The 26,985-nt window shown below is 37.2% G+C and overlaps 1 protein-coding gene across 1 annotated transcript in view; it reads right to left on the bottom strand.

Annotated features, from left to right (window-relative positions):
- The window catches only part of HEATR5B (HEAT repeat containing 5B), a 96,360-nt gene that overhangs the window by 20,969 nt on the left and 48,406 nt on the right, over window positions 1-26,985 (bottom strand). The window contains exons 22-29 of the mRNA XM_077764283.1: window positions 24,987-25,131; window positions 20,913-21,152; window positions 20,153-20,404; window positions 15,477-15,671; window positions 12,978-13,033; window positions 6,972-7,151; window positions 2,475-2,712; window positions 890-1,144 (exon numbers count right to left, since the gene is read on the bottom strand). Of these exons, the coding sequence (XP_077620409.1) occupies window positions 890-1,144; window positions 2,475-2,712; window positions 6,972-7,151; window positions 12,978-13,033; window positions 15,477-15,671; window positions 20,153-20,404; window positions 20,913-21,152; window positions 24,987-25,131 (1,561 nt within the window). The remainder of the gene's footprint in view (window positions 1-889; window positions 1,145-2,474; window positions 2,713-6,971; window positions 7,152-12,977; window positions 13,034-15,476; window positions 15,672-20,152; window positions 20,405-20,912; window positions 21,153-24,986; window positions 25,132-26,985) is intronic.

Raw genomic sequence — 26,985 nt, 5'->3', positions numbered from 1 at the left:
GGGGACATGACAGCTAAAATTTTTAGAGTAGTTTTTTTCTTAGAGAGAGAGAGAGAGAGAAAGAGAGAGCATGTGATCAAGGGAGAAGGACAGGAGGAGAGAGAGACCTAATCCCAAGCAGGCTCCACACTCAGCACAGAGCCTGACACAGGGCTTGATCCCACAACCCTGGGATAATGACCTGAGCCAAAATCAGGAGTCAGGTGCTTAACCGACTGAGCCACTCTGGCGCCCCTAGAGTAGTTTTTAATAATTAAAATTTTATACTAAAAATTCAGTTAATAATTTAGAAAATGTACTTAAAATTCTCCTTTTATAATTCCTTCTGAACTGTGATGCATAAAACTTCTATAGCATTAAAATGAAAGATATGGAGTTCAGAGCATGCCACAACAAAATATGCCTCTTTGGCATACTGATTATTTTGAGCTGAAGGTACTTGACAAACAGCAGATCTCATTCTACCTACAAGCAGGTCATAAAATTTCTCATGAGAAAGGTGCCCTCCCTGTAACAGGAAGACAAGGCTGAGAGTCAATGCTGAAACAGACCTGTACAAACAAACCTACTAAAACTAGTTTCCCTCACGTATTTCCTAGCCCTGACCCACAGTTTACTGCCCCTGGCCCAAATCCCTCTCTTGTCACATCCCCACAATGTATTCTTCTTTGTGTAAAACGGCATATAATTTTGGGGGCCTAACGGCTACTTCAGGTTGAAAATATTTAAGAAAATCTGTATGCTTTTTCTCTTGTGAATCTGTCTCATGTCAATTTAACTCTTAGGCTGTCCACAGAACCTAAGAAGATAGAAAGGAATTTTTTCCTCCCTACAGATATACATTTTCAGAAATGACCCATCTTGAAATACATTAATACAACACACCTACCTAAGATAAGATGCATTCTATCTTTGTTAATTTCTGGCAAAGATTTAGCACTGGGCGTCGCTCCTGATGCCTGGTTTAAATTGACGGGTATAGAACGTTTTTGTAAGCCAGGTATCGCTGCTGCTTCTGCAGACTCTGAACATGTGAATCCTGTGCTATTTAACCAAAGTGCCACTGCATGAAGAATTGGGGCCCAGGAATTCCGGTAGTGAAGTCTAGCTGTATCAATAGTCTCAGGAGTGTAAAATGCTCCACCTGTAAAATAATCGAGCCAGTCAAAGCCATTGCTTTTCATTGTAAGTGTTCGACCATTTATCAACAACTAACTTAAAAATACTCGTTACTTACTGTGTTAGTCCATTTGGACTGCTATAGCAAAATACCACAGACTAGGTGGCTTACAAACAACAGAACTTTCTTTCTGGAGGCAGGAAGTCTGACATCAGGGTGCCAGCATGCTCGGTTAAGGGCTGTCTCTCTGAATCAACATGGACTCTCTTCTATAAGGGTACCAACTCCACTCAGAAGGGCTCCATCTCATGACCTAAGCACGTCCCACAGACCTCACTCCCTGACACTATCACAATGGGGATTAGTTTCAACACGTGAATTTTGAGGGGACACAAAATTCGGACACGGCGCGTACAAGAGAGCAGTCTGACCAACGAGACTCTCTTCAGCACGAAGCCAGCAAAGCGCGCATCTCTCCTGGCACTGCTGAACTGGAGCGCCTGTGTTTTCCTCACCGGAGCTAGGGTTTCCAGTCTTTCCTCTNTACAAGAGAGCAGTCTGACCAACGAGACTCTCTTCAGCACGAAGCCAGCAAAGCGCGCATCTCTCCTGGAGCGCTGAACTGGAGCGCCTGTGCTTTCCTCACCGGAGCTAGGGTTTCCAGTCTTTCCTCCGCAACTGTGGATGCCGCCGGGGGCCTGGTACCTTTCTCTACCTTGTGGTCACAGGCTTCCTCTTCACTGTTGCCAGACACTCCCTAAAACCCTGGCCGCCTTCACTTTGTATCACTCTTTCTATCGCATTTCTCTCTAACACAGAGAGACAGGGAACTCTGTCTCTTCTTTCTCTTTCAACTCTCCCTCTGCCATTCTTCCTCATCTCCTGTTCCCACTACCAAACTGAGGATTTCCCCATCTGTCCTTGCATTCACTGACCAGCACAGCAATAAACTTCATTATGGTTATGCATAATGACTTGTTATGCATAGTTATTTAGAGTCCATTAGCTCATACAGTTATTATTATAACAGGGAGAACATGTTTGCTTGGTTTAGCAAATAAGTTTAAGGCCGTGTCTAAATTCATAAATCCAATATGGAGAATGGGCCTTAAGTGAGAGAATGCCACATTTAAGTCCACAGAAATTGAAAATGTTATTGCTACATCTTAAATTACTTTATTAAATTCTTACTAATTAAAAATTTAAACTTAAGATGTTATACTCTATAAATTTAAGACATAAAAGTTATATCATAATATTATTAGTTATAATTGTTGCTAGCTTCTACCAATTGCATTTTGTTTCATTACTACTCCGAACTCCATAAAGACCAAACTCTGAATGCAGTACTTACCATCCGCGGGGAGCTGACTAGCAAATTCGGCTGGTAAAGTCAAAAGCGCATAGTCTTTTAACGCCGCCAACCACAGGCGGCTGAGTGTTGGCAGTTCAGGTTGCACAAGTGTTATTAAACTATCGGGTGGTAATTCATCTATGGTACCAAAATCATCATCGTCATCATCAGTGTTTTTAATTGCTCTTTTTGGTTTTGACTCTGCTTCCTTTTTAATATTCATAGCAACCACATAAACCTAGTATGGCATTCAGGAGGAGAAAATAACAAGGTATAATATTAAGAAATGACATAGTCTAAGCTGCTATGATTATACAGTTGAATTATCAACACGAGTTGAGTACAGGCACTGGAGAGTATACAGCTTCATGACTTTCTGAGAACCCTCAAAGAATAATTCCACCTGCTTTGGAGGCAATCTGCTTTTATTGATCTGACTTCTGACTATTCCTCTCATAAAATATTCCTTGAGTAGGGTTTTCTGAATTTCTTCTGGCTTCTCTTGCTATACTTTACAAAGCCTCCTTTTATGTGTGTCTTTTTTTAACTTTTTCTTTTCGTCATAGGGTATAACTTCCTGTTTACTGCCTCTACTTTCACAAACTTATTAGACACAATTGGATATAATTTGAATGTGTGCATTCAAAGAAAAAGGCTGGAAGGGGTTGGAGGAAGGGCCACAGAAAGGATTTCCATAAATATCCTTCTAATCCCTTAAGCGATAGTTAGCAATCTAGTCTTTATAATAGAGAGTTGAGCCAAGAATATAATTTACTGGTCACATATATATTATCCATATCCTTTCTCTCCATTTAGTAAACCAAAAGGATGTATAATGGCAACTTCCTAAATCATAATTTTAAAGATTCTTCTTTGTTGCAGTTATACACGTTTGTTCTTGTACATACATTTAGGCTTTGGCAACTGGTGTAGACTGAGCAGAGGCTATGAGGCAGAAGCAGGTGAAGGTTTTATTCTATAGTCCGTGGGGAAGGGAAGAGGTCACTGCAGGATTTATAGACCAGATGTTATTTGTTTTCCCTTAACTTTTGATGTTATTTAAAAAGTTCTACCATAAAAAGTTTTGAAAATGGGTTTTTAAAATTACTATAATCCCAATTTCCAAGTTATCTTATTCTGTCTTTGTAAGCTGGAATGCTGTTGTACAGAGAATTTTGAATTTAATTTTATCTACTACCATATCAGGAGGGTTTCCTATGGAATCCTGGTCTTCACAGCCATTACTCTTTTTTTTTTTTTTTAATGTTTATTCATTTTTGAGAGACACAGAGAGACACAGTATGAGTGGGGGAGGGGCAGAGAGAGAGGGAGACACAGCTGAAGCAGGCTCCAGGTTCTGAGCTGTCAGCACAGAGCCGGATGAGGAGCTCGAACCCATGAACTGTGAGATCATGACCAAGCTGAAAGTCAGGCGCTTAACCCACTGAGCCACCCAGGCGCCCCTATAAACATTACTCTTAATGGCTGCAGGCAGTGAGCCATAATATGTCTAACAATTTCCTGATGGTTGAAATGTTGTATTTACTTCTGATTCTCTAGTTGGCCTTCAGAACCTTAATAAGACATCATATGGTTTTCAAAGACAAAAGTGTTCAGTTCTTCATGTTATAAATAATGCTTTAAGTAAGCCTTTTTTTGTAAACACTTCCTTCCTACACTTTGGACATTCTTCCCTAGGATAAAGTCTCAGAAACACAATTACTGCATTACTGATTATAAATATTTTTATGACTCTGAACAGACACTGCCAAAACCTTTCTAAAACGGTTCTATAATTTATATTGCTATTTGCAATACAGGAGAATGTAACCTTTAGACTTAGTTTTTAAAGTAATTTTTGGCCAATTTTTCTTATTAGGTATCATGCAAGAAAAACAGAAAAATCAGAAGCATAAAATGAAGAAAATAAGAAACAATCATTAACATTTCAGACAGGTTGTATATACATACTCATAGTCTTTTAAACAATACTTGGATTCTTCTAGCACAACAGATAATATCTAAGGAGTGACCAGGTAGAGTCATCAGTTTTCCAAGACCACTGACTCCAGACACCTTGACACCGAGACCCCAGGCTCCAGGGCACAAGTGACTCATGGAGGATGTCTGAGCACTTGTTCTTGTTTTGACCAGTCCGTGGATGCCAAGCCACTGTTCTCACTAAAAACCCCAGACCCCAACAAGATGTGACTCATTCTCTTTTCCTTTCCCAGTCTCCCAGAGACTGGGTATCTGTATCTGCTCTCTATATTTCCAGTAAACTCTGCTCTCACTTCCTCTCGGCTGGTCCTGCAGTGCCCCCTCTGGATCCTCAGACCCAGCTAGCCTGCAGTGGAAATGACCCTATATTGTGGGAGACTGAGAAGTGAGTGGCCAAGAGCTGAGGAAGTGAAGATACTGAACTTTCAGGGAACTGAGATGTGAAGAAGGAGACAGAAAGTAGAAGGGAATGCTGAGTTGGGGAGGAAGGCAGTTGAGAAGACCAAGCATGTAGAGGGAGGGGCTGGAGATACAGAAGTGGGCAGGACTGATGGCACTGAGCTGGGAACCATCTCCCCTTCATACTCATGCCTAACAGGGGAAGTTCCCAAATCATGTGAACCTAAAGATTTCAAGGTAACAGTCTGAGGAGACAGACAATGGACATCCTCAGCTTTCTGAGTGAAAAAGTATAAGCAGAGATAAGTCTTGAGGAGAGAAATCTAGAATATGCTGTTCATTTGAAGAGAATGATAAAGGAAAGGAAGATAAGAAGGAAAAGAATCACTAGACAGCATGAAAGACTGAGGCATGAGGTGCAAGTCATTAAGTTATATAGCACAAGTTACCCCCAAAATGTGTCAAAGAAAAATGTGCATTGTTAATTTAATTTAATTAAAATGTGAGATTATGATCTAATTTTTAAAAGTAATTGTCTATCTTCCATTCAGTGTCAGTAACAAAGCTTGGTCCTTTGATACACATTACCTTACAAGAAGATATTATCTCCACATTGTAATGAAAAAACTCAGGCTCTAAGAGTACGAATCACTTGACCAAAGTCACAAAGATGGTAAATTAGAGAGAAATAATTTACTCTAGGGCCTCTGAGTCAATATTTAATGCTTTTTATACTAAACTATATCAGCTTTCCTAGTAGGTGAATCAAGCATATTAATGCAAGTCAGAAAAGAACTAGCTGATTGACAAGCAATGTTCTGATTGTCAGACCACAGAGTGGTCCCTACATTTGGGGAAATGAGTCAATGGGGCTGGAGAATTAAGAACATGGATCTTTAAGTAAAAATCAATACATCAACAGCAATGTAATTTCTACAGACAAGAAAAGTAGCAGTTTTAGTTAAAAACTCAGATATATGAAAATTAACAAAGAATTGTTCCTGTTTTCAAAGTGATAAGATAGATAAGTCATATTACAGTATCTTTTTCTTATACTACTTCCTACCTGAAAGGTTTGTGTTGATTTGGAAAAAACAACAACTAAACTTTTAAAAGTAAGAGCAATCATTTTATCAATCAAACAAAAAATATTATTTTACTTTCTAAGCCAAAAATGGCAGCAGGGAAAAATAAATAATCTACCTGAAGGACANAAAAGATTTTTAATGACACCTTACTGAGCTGTACATTTTTCCATTTTTATTTTTGTGGGGAAAAAAAGCACAACAAAAATTCAGAGGTCCTTGATCTAAACCATATCGTCTGGATGCTGCATGCTTTGAGCCAGCAAGTGTCTGCTGGCTGGGTCATCAGCCGCTGATGCCGTGGAAATAGAGAAGTGCAGTGCTAGTCGGCAGAGGAAGGGTTACTTGAAATACTGTAGGTCAGACACTAAGAATTTGAAAGCAAATGGTAGGAGGAATTTGGAAAAGTGAGTTTAAAGGAATATTGTCATTTTTAAAAAAGTGGCTGTGNACACACACACACACACACACACACACACACACACACACACACAGAAAACTCTGTGATCTTGGTATCAATGAGCAGTGGCAAGTCTCTTGAAATTTAATCATATAAAAGATTTTTTTTTTAAAGTAAGCTCTACACCCAATGTGGGGCTTGAACTCACAACCCCAAGATCAAGAGTTGCATGCTCCACCGACTGAGCCAGGCAGGTGCCCCTCAAATAAAAGGTTTTTGGCATAAAATATTTTCTATTACTTGTATTTGTAGTTTTCTCTGCCTAATTTCCACATAATTAGTTAAGGGATCAATTGCTCAATACGGAAATTTTGAAAAAACCAATTAAAAAAATAATTTTCAAAGGCTTCCTAAGAGCTCTTTTGAGACATAAACATATCTGTATTTCAGTGAGAAGGAGAAAATAACAGATTTTTAAAAAGTGTTCCATACTAAAAGTTGGTTTTAAAAGAACAATAACCAAATAAAATTTTTTTCTTTTTTACCTACACGAGTAGGGGAGTATTTTCTCACGGATGGGGCAATGGTTCAAAAACAATCAGCTGTGGTTACCTCTGCCCACGCTTTGAGAACAGCCAGTTTTTCCATGGTTGTGGCGCTCTCTCGGTACAGTTGGCTAGAAGACCCTTTCCCAGCCTGCACTTTGTCCAGAGAAGAAACAAGAAGATTGTGTACTCGACGGAGGTCATTGAGATCGCTGACAACTCCGCTGCCGATCCACGTACTACACACCTGGCCGAAGAAAAACAGTGGTGAATTTGTATGAAAAAATTAACACGTAACACATAAGTATGAAGTAAGTATGATTTTTTCCCTGGGGGAAGCAACATAAAATAAAGCCAATGAAGAAAACAAAACCCAAAACCCCAATGCTGTGCCTCAGTATTAGTTTTGAATCACAAATCGGTAACAAGGATGGAATTTATTGTACTCCTATGTGGAAAATAAATGGTGATTTACTCTCATGTTTCCATTTTCTGACTGGACAAACATTTTAATAGAAAAAATTTTCTGCCTGAATCAGTTCAATTGTGGGTAATTCTTCAATTCAACAACATTTCTGCTTACCACAGGTAAAAGGTTATTCTGAGTGCTATGGAAGAGATTAAAAAATAAATAAAGGGGAAAAATCTAGTGCCTGTTCTCAACAAAGAGAACGCAGATTGAATGAACACACAAGAACATTTTAGGACTGCAATACTACACTTAAAAACAGAGGAGGGAGAGATCACTTCCAGCAGGAGAAATGGGAATGTTTAGAGATCAGGAAGGTCTGTGTGTATAGATACAGGGGGAGTTACAAGGGAAAAGAACAGAGATTAGCAAAGGTAACTGGGATCAGAGGATGGTGCCGTTTACATTCCAGGCGAACTGAACTCAGCCTTTGTTCTATGGGCAATCACAAGTTTCCAAGGCCTCTGAGCAGGGAGATTACAATTAGAATTGTGCTCCAGCATTTATGCCAGGAGAGAGTATGTTCAGATGGTAAGTAATGCGTTCAGTCACGCGGCAATTCTAGTACTGTGGGACAGAGAATATAGATCAAACTGGGAATGGAATGAAAAGGGAGAGTTATCTGAGAGAGATTTGGAGGTAGAAATCACAGGCTTTGGAAACCAATTAAATATTTTTAGGGGACGGGGCAGGGATTTACAAAAAGTGTGAGGAATCAAAGATTGCCAAAGCTTCTAACTTGGATGAAAGTGAGGAAAGTGAGGCCGCTGCTTTGGAGACAAGAAAGAAAACAGGAAAGGCTGGGGGAGATGAGAAGTTAGAGAGCATGGTTTTAAGCTTCAACAGTTTAACATGCTGAGTTCAAAGTACTGGTAGGGGACCTGTGGGAAGATATTCAGCAGACAGGTAGAAACTTGGCTCAGGATTTAAGGAGCAGGGTAAAAAATAACTAAGTAGACACTCAACATCCCTCATCATCAGTGAAGTACAAATCAAAACCACAATGAGATATCACCTCACACCTGTCAGAATGGCTAAAATAAAAAACACAAGAAACAACAGATGTTGGCAAGGACGTGGAGAAAAAGGAACCCTCTCGCACTGTTGGTGGGAATGCAAACTGGTGCAGCTACTATGAAAACAGTATGCAGGTTCCTCAAAAAGTTAAAAATAGAGATAACCTAAGATCCAGTAATCGCACTACTAGGTATTTACCCAAAGAATATGAAAACATTAATTCAAAGGGATGCCCACACTCCTAGGTTTATTGCAGCATTATTTACAATAGCCAAATTATGGAAGCAACCCAAGTGCCCGTTGATAGATGAATGGATAAAGATGTGGCATGTGTGTGTGTACACATATCATATATGCTATATACATACATATTACATATATATGTATATACATATAGTGGAATATTATTCAGCCACAAAAAGAATGAAATCTTGCCATTTACAACAACATGTTTAGAGCTGGAGAGTATTATGCTAAATTAAATAAGCCTATCAGAGACTAAGACAAATACAATATGATTTCATTCATATGTAGAATTTAAGAAACAAAATAAACGAGCAAAGGGGAAAAAAAAGACACAAACCAAAAAATAGACTGTTTACTATAAAGCAAAAACTGATAGTTACAGAGGGGAGGTGCCAGGGAATGGAGGAAATAGGTGAAGGAGATTAAGAGTACACTTATGATGAGCACTGAGTAGTGAATAGAATTGTTGAATCACTAATATTGTACACTGAAACTAATATAACACTGTAGTTAACACTGGTTATTATTTAGGAATAACTAAAGCAATGTTACCAGGTAAATTTGTTCAAAGATTGAGGTATAAAAAGAAAAAATGTCTTAAGGACAGAACACAGGGAAGAGTTATACTGAAGGGACAAGTGGAATAAGAATAAACAATGAAAGAAATTGAAAAGAAAATTCCAGAAAAACAAAAGGAAAAGCAGGCAAGTGCATGGACACTGGAGCCAAGGGAAGGATGTCAAGAAGGAAGGGGTGGCCTGGTAGCGCCACCTTACTCTACGAATACAAGTCCTCACGTTCTGATTATCTGATATCTTTGGGCCAAGATGTGAGTCACAATTCACAACTTTTTGATGAAAGGTAGTAAGGCCGGTGAACCTCATTAAGGAATACATCAAGCAAGACGTGTAACAGCACCCCACAATTGACAGAAGGACACTTCTGTCGTGAAATGTAGTACAAATCACAGCGAGAGGGACTGATCAGTACACCAGTCCCACTCAGCTTCACGGCAAGGCCAAATGAGTACAGTCAGCTCAGGTTTCGCTAGCAAATAAATTATGAAAAAGCTTTGCTTTTCAGAGCGTTTGGATATTAAACTATAACTAATGGATTATGTTCCTATATTTAAAATCTTCTTAAGTTGAGAATATTTATGTAAACTATTTTATTCTCTTATATTCTTATCCTCCCAGAATTCAGAACAAAGTTTAATAAAAATTAAAAAGGACATTTTAAAGTTGATGTTATCAGTTAAGGACATATTGATGGCAAAATAAAATGCCAGTCAAAATATTGTTGAAAAGGGGCACCTGGGTGGCTCAGTCAGTTAAGCGTCCGACTTCGGGTCAGGTCATGATCTCACAGTTCGTGGGTTTAAGCCCCGCATCGGGCTGTGTGCTGACAGCTAGCTCAGAGCCTGGAGCCTGTTTCGGATTCTGTGTCTCCCTCTCTCTCTGACCCTCCCCTGCTCATGCTCTATTCTCTCTCTCTCAGAAATAAATAAGAAACATTTAAAAAAACCCACAAAATCTTATTGCAAATATAATGAAACTTGAAGTAAAAAGATTTTAAATATGATTATGAAATTAGAGTTGTTATTCTTTAGGAAACTGAACAACATATCAAAGAGATTTGATAAACATTTCTGTCGAGGTAGAAACACACTAAAAGTTGGGGGAAAACTAACCATTGACAATTCGGCAGAAAGTTTGATTTGTAAAAACGTTAAGTTTCTCTTCCACTTTAAAGAACATGAGACTAGATATTGCCGGTATTGCATTACAGGTTTGGTTTATCAAGAAAGACAAAGCAGGACTGAATCAGCAAAATCATTTTCAGAGAAAAGACCTTGGCCTTACATCAAAAGAGTGGTGCATGAAGGTACATTTATAAATTTTAATCTGAAACAAGATATTTAAACTATATATTATGTTTATGATAGCTAGGCTGGTTTAAATTTCTTATTAAACCATTGATTACTCGTCCACATTTGTGTTACACTTGAGAGTCTTCCTATAATATCTAAAAATTATCCTGATTTTCAGGATTAACATGGCATCTATTCCAGTAAATAAGGTGGGATGCAATGTTTCATGATCTGTCCAAAGCCAACTCCTTACTTTCCTTTAAGGAAAAGGAATTTGCAATCCGCTGTTACATTTGTTTCAAAACCAGGTTTCCTTCAAGAAACACAAGGATAGGAAGTCAAAACTTAAGCCTGCCAGTAGATAAGGAAAAAAGTCCTTACAGAAAGAGCAGTTAGAGCCGCATAAAGAATAAGACGCTGCAGCAAATTCAGTAGGAGGAAATGTTCATGGCACTCATCCACAAGATGAAATCTGAATAGCCTTTGCTTTTCTAGGAACAGGAGCTTTGTAGGTTTTTTCTGTTTAAATACTATGCTTTAAAACATCACCATGATACATGTATTTATACATAACTATGATTTCTGATTGTGTGTTGGTATCCCAAACCAAACAGCCTCCTCTAACTCTGAGGTTTGTATCATGATCCACAGACCTCTCTCTTTTGTTTTTAACATTTTTAACGTTTATTCATTTCTTTTCAGAGACAGAGCAAGAGGGGGAGGGGCAGAGAGACAGAGAGAGACACAGAATCTGAAGCAGGCTCTAGGCTCTGGAGGCAAACCCATTTAGCCAGAGAGAACAAAGTAAGAACTTTACACTTATTGCAAACAGCAGAACATTCTCTTTCTAGAGGCCATGTGTAGCTTGACTATGGATTCCAAGCAATAATGACAGACTCGAGCCCACACTCCAGAAACTGGGAAGGAAAGGGTTGCCTCTCTTCTGTCTTTAGGAAAGCAAATAAGGAATATGATTTCCTGGAGGTGCCTGGGTAGCTCAGTAGCTTGAGCATCCTACTTTTGCCTCAGGTCATGATCTTGCAGTTTGTGGGTTTGATTCCCACATCAGGCCCTGTGCTGACAGCTCAGAGCCTGGAGCCTGCTTCCAATTCTGTGTCTCCCTCTCTCTCTGCCCCTCCCCTGCTCATGCTCTGTCTGTCTTGTCTCTCCAAAAATAAATAATAAACATTAAAAAAAATTAAAGAAAAAAAGAATCTGATTTCTTGAAAGACGAGAATTTAATGCATGAATCCTTTTTCAGAATGAGACATGAAAAAGAAGTTATCAAAAGTGTAAGAACGTAAGTGCTTACTTTTGTGACTCTTTTCAAATATAACAATCATTAATTAATTATGCAATGAAATTTCCATATTGTGGAATTCTCTTTAGGATACGTAATTCCCAGAAACTTGTAAATTTTTTAAAACCTGTGATCAAAAAAATCTTTTTTCAGGGTGCCTGGTTGGCTCAGTTGGTTAAGCTTCTGACTTCAGCTCTGTGCTGATAGTTCAGAGCTTGGAGCCTGCTTCAGATTCTGTGTCTCCCTCTCTCTCTGTCCCTCCCCAGCTTGCACTCTGTCTGTTTCTCTCTCAAAAATAAACATTAAAAAAATTTATTTAAATTAAAAAAATCTTTTTTTATTTTTTAAGTTTAATTTTTAAATAAAAAATTTTTTATTTTCATTTTTTTTTCTTTAAACGTTTTATTTATTTCTGAGAGAGAGACAGACAGAGAGAGAGAGAGACAGCATGAGCAGGGGAGTGTCAGAGAGAGGAGGAGACATAGAATCTGAAGCAGGCTCCAGGCTCTGAGCTATCAGCACAGAGCCTGACCCAGGGCTCGAACCCACAAGCCATGAAATCATGACCTGAGCCAAAGTCGGACGCTTAACTGACTGAGCCACCCAGGTGCCCCTTTATTTTCATTTTTAAAGTTTAGTTATTTTTGAGAGAGACAGAGCATGGAGGAGGGGCAGAGAAGAGAGAGGACAGAGAGTCCCAGTCCGTCTCTGCGCACTCTCAGCCCAGAGCCTGACACAGGACCCAATCTAACTGAGATCATGACCTGAGCCAAAATCCAGAGTGGATGCCTAACTGACTGAGTCACTCTGGCGCCCCTCCCCCCAAACCTTTTATTACCTAATTATCATTAATTAATTAATGCTCTTTAATTATTTTGTAATCTTTAATTTTTAGTCACTCTTATGATTTTCATACTTCTGTTTACTTCTGGATAATAGAAAAGCTATGTATCCCAAAGTCATCTCCTCAGCTATGACAAAAAAAGGGATGCAACTAAGTTACTACTTCATCATTTGATACAGAATAAAAGAGAAAAGTGTCACTACTGTACTTTCAAGATAAAGAATAAATATTATTTGATTTTTCTCTCTTCTTTCTTGGAGGTGAAATTCTAAGGCATCTATTAACTTAATTAAGGTAACTATAGAAAACCCTATTTTTTCTTCTTACCTGGCAAGCTTTTGCTATTATGTCTGATGGAGTATCTTGTGAAAAGGCTGGNAAAAAAAAAAAAAAAAAAAAAAGAATATGAGCATTTTTTTAATTTTTAAAGATAAGTGGTAAACACAAAAGCCTCTTGTGTCCCTGGAGACGAAACCACACAAAACACAGCATTGTTACTTTTCTTTTTATCACATCTCCCTTATCTCTCTTCTCAATAAATTCAAACTCTTCTACAATTAACTCAAACATACCCTTTTTCTTTTGCTTTCCAGGAAGTTATAATCATTATCAAATCTGTATGACTGCTATACCAAATAGGCAATTAATCTTGTTTCTTTTTCCTTTGTTTTTGTTTAATAGTAAACAGGACTTTCTGACAAAGTTACATGCTCCTAGAGATAACAGAAAACTCCTGTTCTTTTTTATTCTGTCTGTATTTTCCTGAATGTATTTCTAACAGTATTTACCTAATGAGTGAATTTCATATAACTGGATCAGTTCCTTTAAATAACTGAGTAGTACTAAAAATTCACATAGTCATTTAAAGACCTTAGAGGCCATTTTACCTCAAAAAGAAATGCTTTAAGAGAAGGAGTCTCAAGAAATATTCATTTATGTGCCATTGTTATAGTAATAATAAGTAAAGGAATATGAGCTTTAGTTTTCAAAAAAATTTTTTTAAACATTTACTTATTTTTAAGAGAAAGAGTGAGCATGAGCAGGGGACAGGCAGAGACAGGGAGACAGAGGATTTGAAGCATCAGTACAGAGCCCAATGAGGGGCTCAAACTCACCAACTGTGAGATTAAGACCTGACCCAAAATCAAGAGTCGGCCACTTAACTGACTGAGCCACCCAGGCACCCTGTGAGCTTTAGCTTTAATAAGCCAACCCAGTCATGGATTCTTAGATATATTAGATTTAATGTGTATGAACTGAACAAGAACTTAGATATATTCAACAATTTGAGATATCTTCCCTTACACAAGAGAGTCAGTCACTAAGGTATATCATTAGAAGTTTAGAAATGGGTTGAGTCCTTCTCTGTGACTAACAACACATGGCAACTAATTGCATCAACTGATCACAGAGCTGGTGCTGGATCCTGTACTGAAGGAGAAAGTGAATATACTACAAAAGAGATGACTGGGTTAGCTGATAAAAGTGGAATATGACAACTTATATAGAAGTAATATATCAGTGTTGAATTTCCTGAAGTTGACAACTGTTCTGTGGTTATGTTAGACAATCTTCTTGTCCTTTGGAAATATAGACTGAAGTATTCGAGGGTAAAGGTACATGATTTAAATAATTTATCTTTAAATGGTTTAGGAAAAAAAATGTGTGTATAAAGAGAGAAAAAAAATCAATGTTAAAGCAAGTGAGATAAAATTTTTTGTATATTCTTCTAATTTTTCTGTAAGTTTAAAACTATTTCTAGGGGCACCTTGGTGGCTCAGTTGGTTAAGCGTCCGACTTCAGCTCAGGTCATGATCTTGGGGTTCGTGGGTGCGAGCCTCACGTCGGGCTCTGTGCTGACAGCCAGCTCAGAGTCTGGAGCCTGCTTCAGATTCTGTGTCTCCCTCTCTCTCTGACCCTCCCCAGCTCACGCTGTGTCTCTCTTTCTCTCTCTCAGAAATAAATAATTTTTAAAAAACCCTATTTCTAAATAAAAAGTCAAAATAAAACAAAACAGAACAACAACGCTTCATTTTGATAGGTTGGGTATTTGGGAGTAAGTATTTGAATATGTATTTTCTACAGCCAGCTGGGCTAGAAGCTATAACTTCCTCACCGGTACTTACGGTGGAAAAACAATGGAGTAAACATTATTCACACTTTGTAATTTTATGTATGTTTGAGTACAGCTTTTAGATAAGGTGTTGTGTATCCGTAGCTAAGATTTTGATATAATTAAAGTAACAGAAAATGTGTATTCTTTCCTTGCTAACTTAAGTTTCTTTGTCTTCATATAACCCATCATTACCAGGATTATATCTATTGTGCCTCAGATGAAGAAAACAAAGTTATAAATCCTAGGAGAGAAAAGTGTCTCTGTTTAGAACAAAATAAACATATTTTTGAAGGTATATAATTCCTTCAGTAATATTCTGAACCACTATTATTAGAAGTTATCCGTTAGCATACAAAGTGGCCCTTTTTATTTTTAAAAAGGCTTATCAAGTCTTGACATATAAAAGTAATGTCAGCAAATCCACAACACTCTTTGAATGTCCTTTTATCTTCTAAATGGCATAGCTAAACATCTGAACACAAGTCTGAAAGGCTAGCCTGCGATTTCTATTCTAGTTTTATCACGAATATGCTATCACAACTTAAAAATAGTGACAAGTTTTATACTGTTGTTTCTTCAACTGTGGGATTCAACTATGTAACAGACAATGGGAATAAAGACATGTCGTTGAAGCTCCAAAGACATTTCTCCAGGGAATCCTCACTCCTTTAATAATCACACAAAGGCTCAATTTTAAGGGTTTAAATAAACAGAGTATCTCACATTAGCTTGATACTGCTCCAGAATCACTTGGCCTGGAAATTCTGGCTCAGGCACAGATGCGAACTTCTTGATAATGTCTTCAAGTGCCTGGAGCCCGGCCATCCGCAGCTGGTTACTATGATCTGTTGCAGCCATGAATGCCATGCGAATCAGGTCAGAGAGATGAAGTACCAACAGGTCATCTAAAAATAAAATAGATGGCAAGATGGAAAATTTCTCCAAAAATAGGTATAATATGAAATGAAATAAACTTCTTTAGAAAGCACCTATGGTCCACACATTTCACTGTGTTTAAAAATAACAAAGATACACTTTGAAGAAAGCTTATATATCATAATTTCTCAAGAACACTGGTAGACCTTTACACAGTATGGTAAAATGGATGGTAATTATAGGATGTACAATAACATTTGAAGCAAAATAACTGATTATCCTAACTTTCCCAAAAGGAGTTTATAATTCTTTAGAAAAGGGTTGGCAGATTTTTTTTTCTGTAAACAACTAGAGAGTAAATAGTTTTGGCTTTGCTGGCCATATAATTTCTATCACAACTCTGCTGTTGTAGAAGGAAAGGAGTCACAGTCCATGTGTATATAAATGGGCATGCTGTGTTCCAATAAAACTTTGTTTGAAAAAAAAACAGGCTATGCGCTGGATTTAGACTGTAGGCAGTAGTTTCTCAACCTCTCCTTTCTGGAAAAAACTTTTATACGATAAGATGTAGGCAAGAGAAGTCTTTTTCCTTTTAGAGTACAGGACACTCCAGATCTGCCCAAAAAAGCTTAAAAGAAAGTCTCAGAAGAATTCAAGAGATAGCAAGTACTTGAACTATACCCCAGAACAAAGTGTAATACTATTTAAAGGAATACAACAAAATCCAGCACTACTACCACAAAATTTGCAATATCTGGCAGGTAGTAAAAAATTACCAGGGATGCAAAGAAGAAGGAAAATATATTTCATAAGAAGGGAAAAAACTCTCAGTGAATAGAAACAGATCCAGAAATGAAAGAGATGATGAAATTAGCAGACAGGCAGCCTAAAACAGGGATTATATATATGTTGCCTAAATTCAAGAAAGAAAAGGAAAGCCTGAGCATGATGAAGAGAGAAATAAAAGAGAAAATCACAAATGGGACTTGTAGAGATTTAAGAAGTAAAATATCTGAAATGAAAAAATATACTGGATAAGATTACATTTAGTGATTAGATGCCAAAGAAGAAAAGATAGGTGAACTTAAAGACATAACAACTAAAATTATCTAAATAATTTATCAAGCTCAAGTACTCTACAGTTCTTCAGGAGGCTTCAAGATTCTCAAAGTCTTTTTGAAGCAGGACAGTTCTGTGTTTCAGCCTGATTCCCAGCTCCTATGAAAACAGGTTTTTGTTGTTATTCCCCTTGTGAAGGTTATAAGACAAGTTCTTCTATTTTTTTCATGTGCCTACCTAAAATTCTTTCTAGAATCTTCAGTTTAATAAAGAATATCTATTGGTTTGGGGAAGAGGAACAGAGGAGAGAGAAAAAGAACATTTTCAGTTAGAAGCCCCCAGTGCTTCCTCACCTCGGGGAGACAAAACCATACCATCAACAAAAATTAGGTATAATGAACTGCTGCCAGAAGGTGGGAGGAAATTTCCAAGGTAGATGGCACTTGATTAAAATGGGCCTATTCATATTATGCCAACCCAAAAGTAAATTAAAAGGCCCATTATTCCTCTGTTACTCTCTGTCACCTAATTAAAAAGGTCTAGAATGATACCACTCTCGCAACCAGAAACTAGGCAATTATTCCTAAATGAAAGTGCTAGCTCTTCTCTACACAAATCTCTATCTCCAACTTTTCTTAAATCAAGACCTCTTTTTTTTCCCCCAAATCCAAGAAGATGAACTCCTAAAGCAGGGGAGCGGAAAGGGGCCTGCGGTAGAAATTCTAAAATGGGGAAAGAATTAGGGGACTATTAAAGGTTTATTATATTCTGGGACTGGTAGTTCCATACAACTAAAGCACAGTGGATACAAAGGGAGGTAAGGAAGATACAGGAAGAGCCTGGACAGCACATTCATTTGATCTATAGCTTTTCATACACGCTGACATTACTGTTCAGAATGGCAGGAAGTGGGAACTAGAAAGGATTCTGTTTCAGTCTATCAGAACAAAGCATGTCAGATACTGAAATCTAGGTTGGAGAGCGGTTATATCAGCTTACCATCCAGCTACCAAAATGAAGTACCCAGTTATCAAAGACAGAGAATATGGGTAATCCACCCACATACAATGTGACCAAATTCCAAATATGCACTCTACTCTTTTAAGGATATAGAAAGAAGCCTATGGAAAAAAAATACACCTAGGCAAAAGAAAGATTATGAAGATTCAGAAAGAGCTAATCTCAAAAATAATTTTCTAGGGACAGGTGGGTGGCTCAGTAGGTTAAGTGTCTGATTCTTGATTTAGACTCAGGTCATCATCTCATGATTCATGAGATCAGGCCCCACAACCGGCTCCCTGCTGACAGCGCAGAGTCTACTTGAGATTCTCTCTCTGCCCCTCCCCCATTCATGTGCATGCACGTGTGCACTCTCTCTCTCAAAATAAATAAAATACACCTAAAAATAATTTTCTATAAAAATCAGAATAAAATACAGAAAATCACTTGGCATCTTAACAGGATGCACGAAGTCATGGTTGTTATAGAATAAGTACAGAAAATCAAAAGGAGCCCAAACGGTACGATACGATGAAGGCAGAAGACAAAACAATGAAAGAAAAACTAAAAACATAAAAGAAGACTTAAGCTCCACTAATGGGGGCAGAAAACAGTAAAACATTATATCAATGACATATAGGGAAACCTTGTAAGGATCTCTGAGAATGCAGGCAAAAAGACAAGATACAAATAATGAGAGAAAAAACAATTAAATACAAAGGAAAGAAAGCCAACCTCAGGATCTTCACTTTTCCTTAAATGTAATACACACACTTCCGTGCCTTTACAAATTCTCTTAACTTCCTTTGCTCATAATAAACCAGTGCAGTGGGTAGAATCATAGTGCTCAAATATGTCCACACCCTAATCCCTACAACCTGCGGATGTTAATTTACATAGCAAAAGGGACTTTGTACATGGAGAGTAGCCCAAATTTAACAGGTGGGCCCAATCTAACCACATGTGCCTTAAAAGCAGGGCACCTCTTCTGGCTGTAGTCAGAGAGAGGTGTGACAACTGAAGATGGGTCACTGAGATAGTCAATGTTGTTGGCCTCGAAGACAGAGAAAGGGGGCGACCAACTAAGGAATGCAGGCAGTTAACAGAAGCAAAGAAGAAAACAGACTCCTCTAGAGCTTCCAGAAAGGGATGCAGCCCTGCTGAGACCTTGATTTTAGGCCAGGGTGACTCATGCTGGATTTTCTGACATACAGAACTATAAGATAAAATAATCTGGGCCACTGAATTTGTGGTCTTTTCTTACAGCAGCAATAGAAAACTAATACAACCAGCTTCTATCTGCATAATCTTTTCTCTTTCTTTAAAATCCAGTTTCAAAATCACTTTCTCTGTAAGGTCTTCCCTGGCTCTTCAGGAAATGAGCACTACTTTTTTAAGTTCCCAAAATACTCCATCATACCACAATTGGGACATGTAATTGAGACAAGCCTTTTTGTCTTCTAGACTAGAAAGTCTTCAAGGATATGGGCTCTGTTTTTTTCTTCTTTGTATCCCCAATGTGTAGCAAAGAATAGGATTTGGTAAATATTTGATAAATAATGACATGAATGAAGACACTATGTTCATGATAATTGTGCTTTGCTGATAACTGTACCTTCAGATTCACATTCTATATGTGGAATATCGTTTTACTTTTTGTTTTTTAATCCATTTTTGTGAGCTCTAGTAAACTTAAAGGCATTTAGTAACAAAATAAACTGAAAGGTATTTTAAGGCACAGACTTCAATACTATTAACACACCCAGTTTGTCTTTATATATGTACAAAAATGACAGGGCAATGAAGAGACAACAAATTACAAGACAGAGTCTCTTACTCTCTTACTGCTCTCAGTTTCTCTGAGTCTCCTCATTTGTAAAATGAGGATATTGGATGTGATGATTTCTTTGTAAACTCCCTATAATATCGGATCCAGGGGATAATGGGATTTAAAAAGCTCACAAAACATAAAACAGTGGCAGGTTTCAGTAACCAACAATTTTCATCAATGTAAAATTACCTAGAAGTATTTTTGAAATCTGAGAATTTGAGTTGAATTGAATGACAGCATTCATGAATTCTGACATTCTCCATGGCTGGGGACTGCAAAATTCACTTTGCTTATGCACCTTAAAGCATTGCTCTTTTACACTGAAATGCTAAAACTAGGACAAAGTATAAAGGATATGTAAGTTACTGCCTTTATTATACTGAGGGGACATGATTAAGATACATTTACCTTAAGATAGGTAGACATACACTACTTTCTTCAATCTTCTGTTCCAAATACAAAGCAGAAGATGGGTAGTATGTTTAGCGGACAGAAAACAAAGGTAAAAGGCAAGGGAATGTAAGAAATGAGAGACAGACTCTAAAGCACGTTACCTAGGAGCAAAGTATCTCAAACCTATAAAACTACTTTGGGGAACACAAGCACTGGTTTTAAATTTACTTGTAGGGTTGCGCAGTTTAGCGGAACGTGCCATTGCAAGATCAAAGTGGGCCTGGTCCGCATTCTCACACAAATGGATGATTCGACACAGGCAATCGGCAGCAAACACCCGAGTGGCCCAGCGAGGTGCCACGAAGGGCTTTGATTTATCTTCTTCGCCTAGTGTGGTGAACATGGTATCATCATCCATCTCATCCTTCTTCTCAGATTCCTCATCTTTTCCACTGCTTAAAGGAGTTGCAGTGCTCATATCTATAACAAAAAACAAAGCATATTATGATGGCCTTCCATATAGCAAAAATGATGTTTTAGAATTTGCATTAATGTTAGGAGACTGCTTTATTTTAAAAGGATTAAATTCTCCTTTGAAAATAGCAGAATTGATAAGTTAAAAAAAAAAACAATGAGAAACCAAGCAAAGGATAACATAAAAGTATTTTACATATTTCACTAGTTTTACACACTGTGTTCAACTATGGAGTAGCTGGGGATTTTCACACATGGAAATTTAGTTTGAATTTAGCTGTTGCCCCCAAATCAAAGAAAGCGCATTACTTTGTAATATAGTTTAACTTTCAACATTTATATAGGGATTAATAGATTAAAATTTATTAGTGTTTTTAAATGCAAGCTCAAATTAAAATATATGTATCTATATATCTTTTTGAGTATCTATATCCACATATTTACACATACAAACATATACTGAAGGGAAAATATTCATTATTTTAAGAACATATTTTATATATTAAATACATACCACTAGAAGCTGCCAGGACATCTTTACAAAGCATTAGCCAATGGGAAAGTTTTTCTACAGCCAGTGATGACAGCATATGCCCCAAAGTATCATGAATATCAGAACATAATTTTCTATCTGTTTCCCGGTCTAGCATTCCAAAAAGAAGTCCTTCAAGACCAGTTTCTGTAATGTTAACACCTTGGTGCCGGCAATGGATATCACTTCGAGAACTAACTCCAGGTGCAAAAGGACTGACATCTGAAAAGCAATTTTTACAAATTTTTACAAATGAATTTTTACAAATGAATTTTGTTGTACACTGTAGGTAACAATTATGTTAAACACCAGGTTTATATGTAAATTCAGGATTACAACAAAACAAGCTAGCTATACGTGCAATTTATGTTCTCCAGTTTACATACATATCTTTAGGTTTAGAATTTAATCTGACAATAAAGGCAAAACTCTGATCTTTAAGACGGATTATTCTGAGGCAGTATAAACAAATCTCCAGGGAATGCTAAATAAATATATATTTCATTCTAAAAAAAAAAAAGTGTGGGAAAGAGACATATTTCTTTCTTTTTTTTTTTTTTAAATGTTTTATTTATTTCTAGGAGAGATAGAGAGAGACAGCGTTAGCAGGGGAGGGTCAGAGAGAGAGGGAGTCACAGACTGAAACAGCCTCCAGGCTCTGAGCTGGCAGTCAGCACAGAGCCCGACGCGGGGCTCAAACCCACGAACCGCGAGATCATGACCTAAGCGAAAGTCAGACGCTTAACCAACTAAGCCACCCAGGCGCCCCGAAAGAGACATATTTCTAAGTAGATTTAATTTAATGGACTGAAAAACAATTATTCCTGTATTTGTTGGAAGAACAAATTGAAATTCATTCAGTCTTATAGTTCAGATTTTTAAAAATCTATAAAGCCAGAACACAAATTATAAATGGATTATATGCTAAATGAGTATTTAAAAACTGGGAAAGTCCTTTCCAAGAAACATACAATCAAAAAGGAAGACTGAATGGCAAAGTGGATAAAATAGATGAAAGGGACTAAGAGGCACAAACTTCAAGCTATAAAGTCACAGGGCTGAAAAATACAAATAGGGAACAGTCAATAATATTGTAATATAGTTGTATGATGACAGATGGCGACTACACTTATCATGGTGAGCACTGCATCATGTATAGAACTGTGGGTCTCTATGTTATACCCCTGAAACTAACGTAACATTGTATGTTACTTACACTTCAATTTAAAAAGTAGTATTGTTATAAAACAGCAGTTAAATGTCTTGCTTTCTCTGAAAATCTTTTTGTTCTTTTTTTTATCCATTACAGTTTATTTTTTTTATTTTATGCTTTTTTAGGTATTGCATATATTTGTATACTTAATGTTTATTTGTTTACCTGTAGATTAGTTATTTTATTTCATTTTTAAATATAACTTATTGTAAACAGCAAAACTTGTACAACAGGCAGCCCTAAGAATGAATACTGTGGGGCCACCTAGATGGCTCAGTCTGTTAAGTGTCCAACTTTGGCTCAGGTCATGATCTCACAAGTGAGTTCAAGCCCTGCATTGGGCTCTGTGCTCACAGCTTGGAGCCTGGAGCCTGCTTCGGATTCTGTGTCTCCTTCTCTCTCTGCCCCTGCCCCGCTCATGTGTGGTCTATGTCTCAAAAATAAATAAAAATTTTAAAAAATGAATAAAACTGTGAGATTTCGAAGCCTAAGGTCCTCTGAACCTTTAAGAGAGTGAGACAGAGGGATGGAAACTGAAAAGTGACTCTTAGTTGAGTCACTCCAAATGAGGGAAGTCTGCAGAAAACAGCCACAATGAGAGGAATTCAGACAGAAGGAAAAGTCAAAAGGAAAGGTTCCAAGGAAAGAGAACATTAGTGAGAAATTAGACACAGAGGCCCAATTTTTACTTAGCAGCAGGTAGTATGTTCCCATATCAGGAATTATACTTCTACAACATGAATTTTCAAAGCTACATAGCAAACAACTGGATTAAGAGAACACTGACTAATTAATCACTGAGGATGAATTCCTAAAAGGGGAATCGCTAGGTCCAAGGGTAAGCTGACAAAAAATACTGACAAATCCAAAACATTTGTATGATTTTACATTTCTTCCTATCTGCAGTGAAAGACATTTCTATTCACACCTCTCCCAATGCTGATGATAATCATTATTTTCAATTTGGTAGGTTTTATTTAAAAAAAGTTATTACTGCACTGACTTATAAATATTTAATCACTTGAAAATATTTCCTATGTTGATATTTGCTCTTTGATAAAACATGTTTCTTACGCTCTCGTGATTTCTGTAGATGCAGAAGAGAGTTAATATAGCAGGCCTGAGACTACTAGGTAAGGCCTGACATTCAGGTTAGCCCTCTGCTGGCATCCAAGAGACCTGGGTTTTAGGAGGGTCCCCACCCTTTCCTGGTAAAAGTGGCTCACGATGCCTAACCTGTCTGTACGAACAGGATGGTTTATGCCAAACACCTGTCTGACTTCTGAACGTCTGGGCGTTTGGAACATGCTAGGCAGATATGCTCAGCCCACCAGCGCCCAATAAAAACCTAGGGTACTGAGTCTCTGATAAGATCACCCAGGACACATCTCATATTATGTTGTCACAACTCATTGCTAGAGAGACAAGCAGCTCCTGTGTGACTTCATGGGGCGTGGGCTTTTGGAAACTTGAGCCCGGCTTGCTCCAGACTTCACCCCAAGTGCCTTTCCCTCTGCAAATTTTGCTTTGTATCCAGCTGCTGTAACAAATCATAGCCACAAGCATGACCATATGCTCAGTCCTCCTAATGCATCATCAAGCATGGGGGTGGTCTTAGGACCCCCAACTCACTGAGCTTTTAAGCTTTAAAAAATATTAAAACATAAATATATGCACTTCAATAAATAAAGTAATAAATATATTTTGCAAATATTTCCCCCTTAGTTTGTCTTTCAACTTCAATTATGGTGACTGACATGCATAAGTTTTAAAATTTTATATCTTATTCAGGAAAATTCTGTAATTACTTTTGGTTCTATGTTTTCTCTCTTAAAAGCAATAATGTTTGGTGTATAAATAGCTTCTTTCATATTTCTACAATACAATATGTCTGTTAACAGAGCTCTTACACTATGTTAAAATTGAAGTTATTTTAGTATCTTGCTTCTTAGTCCCCAAGCAACTTCTATGCATTTGAAAGCTCTTATAAGTAAAACTTTTTCTCACAAGAGGGGAAATATCCGTCAATTGAAAAAGTTCTCAAGCAACCAATCCCTAGAGACCAGACCAGCTATGAAATTCAAGCTATACATAAAATCCCCCAAAGTGCATAAAGAATTAAAGAAAGCAAAGATTTTTGCTACCCAAACACATACTGACATTTCTTATTATACTGGTCACTCTAGCTTTACCTTCTTGAGGAAGAGCTGCATCAGTTTTCAAAAGGGTCAACTGGTATCAGGGACCAAAGCTTTCAGGTACCACCCCCAAATAGATCAGTGCTCTTTCCAGAAGTCTATCACTAATACAAAGCAATATCCTTAGTGTGAGTTATCCTTTGTACATAGCTAAATTATCCTCAAGGGATGGCACAAGTATCTTGATATTAAATGCTGTTTGTTATTTTTATTTTTTTACCTCCAAACCTTAAAAAAGGTAAAAGTGTAAAATTACCAGGAAAACCATACTGGAATTTTCTGGGGCATGTGGGTAGCTCCATCAGTTAAGCATCTGACTCTTGATTTGGGTTCAAGTCATGATCTCAGAGTCACGGGAGTGAGCCCTGTGTTGGGCTCTGTGCCGAGCGTGGAGCCTGCTTAGGATTCTCTCTCTTCTCTCTTTGCCCCTCCCCTGCTCATGCTCTCTCTCAAAAAAATAATTAAATATTTAAAAAAATCTTTCTAAAAACTACACTGGAGTTTAAGTGATAATGATTTTATATTACTTAAAAGAACAAGAAGACTGACTATCCTTGAAAGCAATAATGTTATTTAAAGAGCAATACTCCTCTGCAATGGTAAAGTATGTACACAAAAAGAATATTGACTTATCAGGTAACTTACTAGTACCACTGCTCTCCTTGTCGCCTGCATTTTTGGCTAGGCTCATGGCATATTCACAGACTTCCGCGGCTTCTCTTTGTGCAAGCTGCCGGAGACAAGCCACGGCTGCTCGTCGCAGCAGCAAATGGGAACTACATAAGTGGACCTGCAAACCATAACGCATTAGACAATTTTCTTTTAAAAACTGCAATCTCATTTGCCAAATGTATATTAACACTTCACTTGGAAAGAGGCTCTTCATTTAACAACAGCAGTTGTTAAATATATAGCCAAATAATGGCTTTCTGGAAAAATAATAATACAAACAAAGCATAGAAGGAATATGTTAGTGGCCAAGACAACTGTCCCAAGATCTGGTCACTAAAGATCATGCAATATACTTACATAAAGATCCAGAAGGATCTCTTGCACATCTTATTTTACACATGGTCCTTCTAAATGTTGCCATCTAAATTTTTTAAGTGCATAGAGATTATAGGTAGTCAAAGAAAAGTTAGCAAGAAATGAAAGCAAAGAAGGGTTATTAAAATTAAAAAAAATCAAGCAAACATAAACATCTGGAAAAAATTCCAAAATGGACCCTTTTGGAACAGAATTGTTTTTAATCTCAAAAGGTCCTGAAAGACATTGAAAGGATCAATGCAGCGCACTTTAATACATGAAGTATAAGACACAGCACCACATAATGATTTAGAGCTCAGGCTCTGATTGCTAGACTGGGTTTGAATCTTGGTTGTCATTTACTTCCATGTGATATGAGACTAATTACTTAACCCCTCTGTGCCTTGTTTGCCCATATGCAAAATGTGGAGAGTAATTCTTTGCAGGAATATAGTAAAAATAAGTAATGCAAGTATTTTGCTTAGAACAGTGATTGACATGATACTTGCTCAAAATAGATTAGCTATTATTATTACTATAAATCTGATTCATCAAGAAAATATTCTGTTCCATGTGCTGCTTCTTAAGCAAGGAGACACTAATATATTTTAGAAAAAAATCTCATTCACAAATAGTGAAGGGGGAATAATTATATGGAATTCACTGCTCCTTCACAAGGCTAGATAGTATATTTTTATGCTACCAATATAGCATTTGTAATTCCAGATATATTTGCATAAAATTCATAGCCTATGACATTTATACAAAGTATTTAAAATATATATATAACTGAGGAGAGAAAACCCGACAGATTTTTTTTTCCGACAGATCTTTTCAATAAAATGTTTTATTCACTCTATTTCCTTAAAATGAAGACATTTTGGAAATACCTTATAATTAGAAGGCTTAAGCATGGTCATATGAGTTGGGAAGAACAAGTCACTTAGACCCTCAGAGTTTCTGCCTTTCTATGTGTTCAATGGCGACAACAGCCATCCCATCGTACATGACTGTGGTAAGAATCAAATGACTAGATATATACAAAGCAGAACACCATAAAAATTTAATTTAGTTGCAACTAAACAGAACTGTACCTAAGAGAGGTGCCTTGCTGGCTCAGCCTATACACCATGCAACTCTTTATCTTGGGGTTGAGAGTTCAAGCCCCATGTTGGACACAGAGTTTACTTAAAAATATTTTTTTAATATAAAAAAAGAATTGTAGCTAAGACAGTACACTCAACAAATATTGATTGGAAGAGCTGAAGAGAAAAAAAATAAAACATTTTTGTGTGCAAAGTACTTTCAAATACTCCATTTTTATGATTCTGAGGCACATATTGTTTTCCATTTTAACATCTCTGGTATTAGAGATGCAAATTACCATTGATGGTGTCTTACAGTCACTATAAATCAGGAAAAAGTAAAGACATATTTGTTTGAAAACCTTCCCTTGATACTTTTTGGTAAAACACAAAATAAAGAGTTAAAACATATTAAATTTGATAAAAATATGTGGCTTCCTAATGCTCCTTCCTAGCCCCTTAGAGATAATCACAAACTACAGTGACATCCATCATTATAGTTTCATTTAGCCTGCTCTTGAACTTTATATAAA

The sequence above is a fragment of the Crocuta crocuta genome, unplaced genomic scaffold (assembly GCF_008692635.1).
Source record: "Crocuta crocuta isolate KB4526 unplaced genomic scaffold, BGI_CrCroc_1.0 scaffold164, whole genome shotgun sequence".
NCBI classification, from domain to species: Eukaryota; Metazoa; Chordata; class Mammalia; order Carnivora; family Hyaenidae; genus Crocuta; species Crocuta crocuta.
Note: the sequence above shows the minus strand (reverse complement) of the source record. Positions and strands in the feature narration are given on the sequence as shown.